This window comes from Bactrocera latifrons, unplaced genomic scaffold (genome assembly GCF_001853355.1).
Source record: "Bactrocera latifrons isolate USDA-ARS-PBARC rearing strain unplaced genomic scaffold, ASM185335v1 scaffold_2, whole genome shotgun sequence".
Taxonomy (NCBI): Eukaryota; Metazoa; Arthropoda; class Insecta; order Diptera; family Tephritidae; genus Bactrocera; species Bactrocera latifrons.
The window spans coordinates 3,492,806-3,498,804 of record NW_017535518.1 but is presented as its reverse complement, the minus strand read 5'-3'; the positions used below and the strand labels follow the sequence as shown (position 1 = coordinate 3,498,804).

The 5,999-nt window shown below is 36.9% G+C and overlaps 1 protein-coding gene across 1 annotated transcript; it reads left to right on the top strand.

Annotated features, from left to right (window-relative positions):
• The first annotated feature begins 486 nt into the window (after positions 1 to 486).
• LOC108967803 (protein gurken) lies at positions 487 to 5,531 on the top strand. Its single transcript, XM_018931429.1, has 3 exons — positions 487 to 1,276; positions 3,623 to 4,444; positions 4,716 to 5,531. Exons 1-3 carry the CDS (start codon positions 1,213 to 1,215, stop codon positions 4,982 to 4,984), a joined length of 1,155 nt encoding a protein of 384 aa, XP_018786974.1. The 5' UTR covers positions 487 to 1,212; the 3' UTR covers positions 4,985 to 5,531.
• The last annotated feature ends 468 nt before the right edge of the window (positions 5,532 to 5,999 follow it).

The following is a 5,999-nucleotide window of genomic DNA, read 5'->3' as shown; positions in this document are numbered from 1 at the left end:
CCTAGCACCGTACACGAAGAGCATCACCGTCGACCCACCAACAACACCTCAAACATTTTGTCTATTACTCACCCACTGATTGCCCATTTGTAATGCTTTAATCGCATAGAAAACAAATAAATGAAAAATGCAATAATTTTCATTCACTTTCGGCCCTCCACCACACCGCAAACACTTAAACACCTCCCCCGTGCTCATAACAGAAACGCACAAATTGTTCTGAAATAAAAGCGTCTACGCTAATAAAAGCTATTTTGGCATTCCTTGCAGCCAGCGCGATTCTCCCACGCGCACGCCTTAAATCAAAGGAGCACCACCCGCCCCCCAAGCACCCACAATGCGGGCGCGTCAACGCGGTGTCTCTCTAAAATCGTAACGAAAATGAAATGTACTGCAAATGACATTCAACGCAGTGGACGCTGCGCGCGACGATCTGCTATGAACGAATTGTAGCTCCGCGGCGGCCTGTCACCACGCTCACGCCGCCCATTCACCACAGTCTCATTTTGTGCGCCCATTGACGAGCAACGGGATTCGACGTACGCGTACGCGTCCAAGCAATTACTACGTAGCGAGTAGTTTTGCGCTTCGTATTAATACAGAGTTTATTAAATCTTCAAAATAAATTTTCAAAAAACTTATTCAAATAAAGTGGTTTATTACATTAAAGTGGTGAATTAAGTTATGTATTAAAAAAAGAAAAAAGTACTAAAGAAAAGCGCAACTTATTTTGCGGTTATGTGACTCCTATTAAATGCCAACGCGTGTCTCTCTCGCTCTTGAACCGCGCAGTGTGTCGTTCCAGTAATCGCGTTCCAACATTGGCATCGAACTTTTTGTCTAAAAATTTCTACAAATAATTTCTCACAGTGTACACGCTATGAGCATGCAAGTTTTGCGCATTTTCCGTGTTAATATTTGCAACGAATTTTCGTCGTTACACGTGTAGCGCACGATCGTGTTGCTGCAGTGGCATCACCTTCAATTAACCTCCCGATTTTCAGTTGGATTTTTGGCGCTTCACTGCTCGTCGTCGCCGCCTGCTGCTGTCTGAATTACTGCTTGGATTTCTTGTTTTTGTTTTTCAATTCGATATTGAAAATCCACTTTATTTGACTTTTTCGCGTTCTTTTCTTCTCACACATCACGCTTATTCGCCACACACGTTCTCAGTGTGGTGAATATCATTTATGACCGCGTAATATTTGTATAATGCAAATTTCGGAAAATTTGCTGAGAGTAATTTTCATGCTGTCAACAATCGTCGTAGTGACGGGTACGTACACACAAGCATACATACAACAAAGAACACATATGCTCATAATTTATGTCTACGAAAGCAGCGTTTTCTTTGTTGTCCAAGGAAGTGTGTGATCTAGACGTCAGCGAATAAATTTCAACTGCAGCGTTATTACTCATAGAATGAAATTTTCAACGGAAATGATTATGAAAATTGTTTATTTATGAAAAAAATATGCACAGATATATAGCAAATTCTAATTGTTGAAATTATAGATGGGCACGTCTGACATATTAGGATTTTATGAGATAATTTTTTTTTTTTTTTGTTCAATTAAAAATCCACTTATTTCTGAAAAATTAATTCAGAATTCCTACCGCTACTTCCGCAACCTCACTCTCTTTTTAAGTCTATCTATCAAGTTCTTATTATCAGACTTGGAACATACTTTGGCAACTTCTTTAGCCTGAAAACATCCACGGGATTACAAAGATCTCTTATCTTACTATGAAGACAAAATTTGATCGATTTCATTATTATTTTAATACACTCCTTTAGCGCTGATATGTTATATCTAGGAATAACTTTTAGAGCATTATACAGCCTTCGGCGTTTTCACTAAACATTTTTTAATAAAATTTTTTGGAACCTCTCTTTTTATGCGCTGGACAGCCATTAAGTTTTCCACAATAATTTTAATTGTTTTTAATACCCAAAAGCGTTCGACGTTTTGGGCCCCATAGAGAAGATATGTTTATTTATAATCAACGTGCCCTTCCCTTCTGAGAACCAGTCTCCCAGTTTTTGAGATATTGGCCTGAAAATTGTCATACGTACTTTTCCCATCAATAAGCTGCTTATTTGTCGGAACCGCCGTATCCGATAACTATAGCACATAACTGTCATACAAACTGACCGATGAAACTCAAGCCCTTGTTTGGAAAACTGCCGAGCTTTCTTCATGAAATTTAACAAAAATTTGTATCCAAAGCATAGTTAGAATCTCCGAAGAAATTGCATGTAACTGCAATTCAAATTGACCGCTCAAAATCAAGATAAGTACCTTTTTATAGCCTTCTATGCTAAAAAAAAGACACCTATGAAGGGCATTGTAGTTTCGGTGCAGCCGGTTTTTCTTTTTTCAATTATATTCATTCCATATAACATTCATCCTTGAACTATTTTCGAAGCGATTACGTCTATCACCTTTAAAATTTGTGATCGGTAAATCTAATTGATCCAATTGGTCTTTGAAAATACTTTCTCAGCATCTGATCATAGTTAACAAGCTGTTAGAAGGGAGATGGAAGTCGGATAAAATTTCAGTTATGGACTTACATTCATCTCAATATGCTCCAAGATTTATATAAATAAATTAATTATCATTATCGCAGATTTCATCTTTTCACCACTTTAAAGGATAAAACAGTTCCCGGTGTAACAATGTTCTTACTACCCTTCGTGATATAGTTATTGTATTGTTGTGTGCCTAGATTTTACACAAGATGTTGAGCCTTGGAAACTCTGACGCCCTTTTTGGAAAAACTTTTTCAAGCAGAATACTACTGACAGTTTATATATCCAACCGATTGGTGATTACAAATTAAAAACTGTAACTTACCAAACCATGACCTTTAAATCAATAGTGGGTACCTCTAATAATATTGCTATGGCGGCCAAATCAAAAACTATGTTACGATTATCAGATGACTATTGATTAAATCTGGCTACCACAGTGATCCACAAGTTCAGACATTTCATAATTGGGTTTTATTTAGATGACACTTTTTTTAGCCGAGAAGTTCTATGTATGCTTTTCGATTTTATAGATTTACGTTCTTCTCGATATGTACAGAGATTTTTGTCTGTAAATGACCAGACGTAATTTATTTCATCACTCTAATAGTGCTAGGCACAATAATTACCTTTATACTATTCAAGATCAATATGTTCCTTGTATAATAATGACCAAGATACTATTTGGGATCTAGATCTCTTATCGCGATCTTTTGTTGCAAAGCCTATATTTTACTGAAGAAGTAAACCCTTTTAAGATCTGACGCCTTTTAGCAATAATCATTTTCATTACTAGAATGCTCCTCAAATGTTTTTTAGGTGTTGATCGATACTGTGAACTCACACAGTTCTCTCTTGAAGACTCACATAGAAGTGATTTAGTGTTCAATACTTTCATACCATACAAATTTTCAGTTTCATCACGATTTGAAAGCAGTCTGCTTGTTTAGCTACCTTAAGTTTTTCGTACCATTCTCATTCAAATATCGACTGATACTATCATTCGTTTCAAATAATCTCTATAAATATATTATTAAAATCTAACCTCGACTAATGAAACTTTCCACCTTATCCACTTCCATACAGATTGTTGTTCGAGCCGATTATTACTGCTCAAGGAACACACACTGCAGATCGTACAACAACAGCGTTTGCACCATTCGCAAAGCGATGATTACGATTACGAACACGAAGATTACGAGCAGTTGCAACAGCAACAACATCAGCAACAACAGCAGCAACAACAAAAGTTACCACACTATGTGGAATTAACCAAAAGCGATATTGACTATATAAAAAACTACACAGATGAGCACACGCGCTCCAAGAATAAGAATGGGCATGAGGAGAATAGCACCGAATCGGATATATTCGGTGCTGCAATGCAGTTGGGGAACTTCGGAAGTGATTCGTTTGAGAGTCTGCTTGGTATATTTGATGCAGCAGCTTTCGACACAACAACAACAACTTCAACCACAACTACTACGGAAATGAGTACAACAAGCTTAAGCAGTGCTATCCCACATTCAACTAAAACACAAACAACGGCGGCTACTACGATTTCACAGCAAAGCACTCGCGCTGATAGTGCCATTAGTACAACTCAAAGAGCGCGAACTTCTGCCGTTGTGGATGAGCAGCAGAATGTAGAGGCGAGCTCCACAACAATACCGACCCCTGCATCCACGACAATCGCCAGTAGCGTTGGTGATGGTATGGAGAATGTTATGAACGACTTGAAGACCGTACGCGATCTCTTGTCACTTCCATGCAGCGGTCAGTTCAATACCGAGTTCTGCTTGAATCGTGGACGCTGCTTTCGTTATCCCATCGGCAATGACACGATACATTCGTGTATTTGCGCTGATGGTTACATCGGTGAGCGTTGTGAATCAAAGAGTATGAACGGTGAGTAGTGGAGCTTTTCGAAAGCTTTTTGTAAGTGAAAGTTCAAGAGAGAGTAAAACTTATGTCAGCGCTATTTTGGACTCAGTTAACTAGAAAAAATTAACCGCTTTATTAGCGGTACAGAGAGAGCTTATTATAAAAGCACAATATGTGACATTTTATGGTCGGTGCAGGCTCAAATATCGCACATTTTATGTCATAGGGACGAAGTTCCTGAAATCTCCTCTACAAAATTCATGAGTATTCATAATTTTTTATTTCCCCTTTGCAGGTTCCTTCATCCCCTCCATTGCCGGCGCTGGCAAGAAACAGAAAATACTTATGGCGCGCATCGTCTTCTCCTTCCCCATGCTGGTGGCGCTCTCTGTCATATATATAATGGTTGGCGCGGCGATCGTTTTCAAACGTCCCGTCCCGCCGCCTCGCACCATAAAAGAACGTATCGACCTTTTGCCTGATGACGACGCTGGTGAGCTTATTCTGTTGAATTCGTATCCAGTCGTCGACCAAACAGTCACGTACGCAAACTTTATGGACTAGTGCAAAATTATTTGCAGACAAATATCAAATTCAACATTTTTCTCTCGAAAGAAAGTACTTAATTTATTTGTATATATTATGCTTAGTGCTTTTTAAATGCAACGTAGTAGTTTTGTAGCGCTTTTTCAACACTTTCTTTCACGCACACATACTTAGTTATTGTAAATAATTATGCTTAAAGTAAAAAAAACATTTTGCTTTATTACTTTTGTAAAGTTTTCACGCTTCAACTTTCCGCTCGTGTGAAAGTTATTGTTTTCTCTTTTTTTTAAATTCTTGGTGAGCTTTAAAGCTTACCACACACATGCTAGTATGCTAGTGCTTTTTAATAGCTTTAATTTATTATAGTTTGTGGAAAGCGCGCATTCCCATTTAAGTTTTGTTTTTGCCAAATTTGGTTAAAAAACCGTTATGCATATATATTTTTTGCATTCTAAGCATACTTCACTGAAGCTTCAGTAGAAATTAGTAGTATTTTCTTAAAAATATCAAATATCTTTATACATTTCTATGTACTAATAATAATTTTCACTTTTTAACTGCATTTTGCAGTATATTTATGCACATTTATAAATTTCTAAAAAAACACAAATAACGGAAACCGGTTTTCCACATTCGTAAAATGTACTTGTTTTTTACAAAAAAAAAAAATAAAAATAAAAAAATAAAATAAAAAATACTAATAACATGAAAAAAGCTTCGAAGTTGTGTTTTTTTTTAAAGCATGTTTTAGAAAGCTATAAATTATGAGCTTTTTAAGCTCACTCTACGATTAGGACAATTTAGGTTTGTGGAAAGGTGGGCAAATATTGATCTAACAAAATCGTCTGTCAGAAGTGGTTTAGACTGCAAGTTTTGATAAAGTGCACTTAAGAAAGCAACTCACTTTAAACTTCTGATTAAATTTTAGAATTGTGGAAAGTTTCGCCAATAGTGATCTAATCGAAAAATCTATCAAAAGCGGACGAAAGCTGTAAGTTTTTTAAGCTCTATTTAAGATTTTTATACTCTCGCA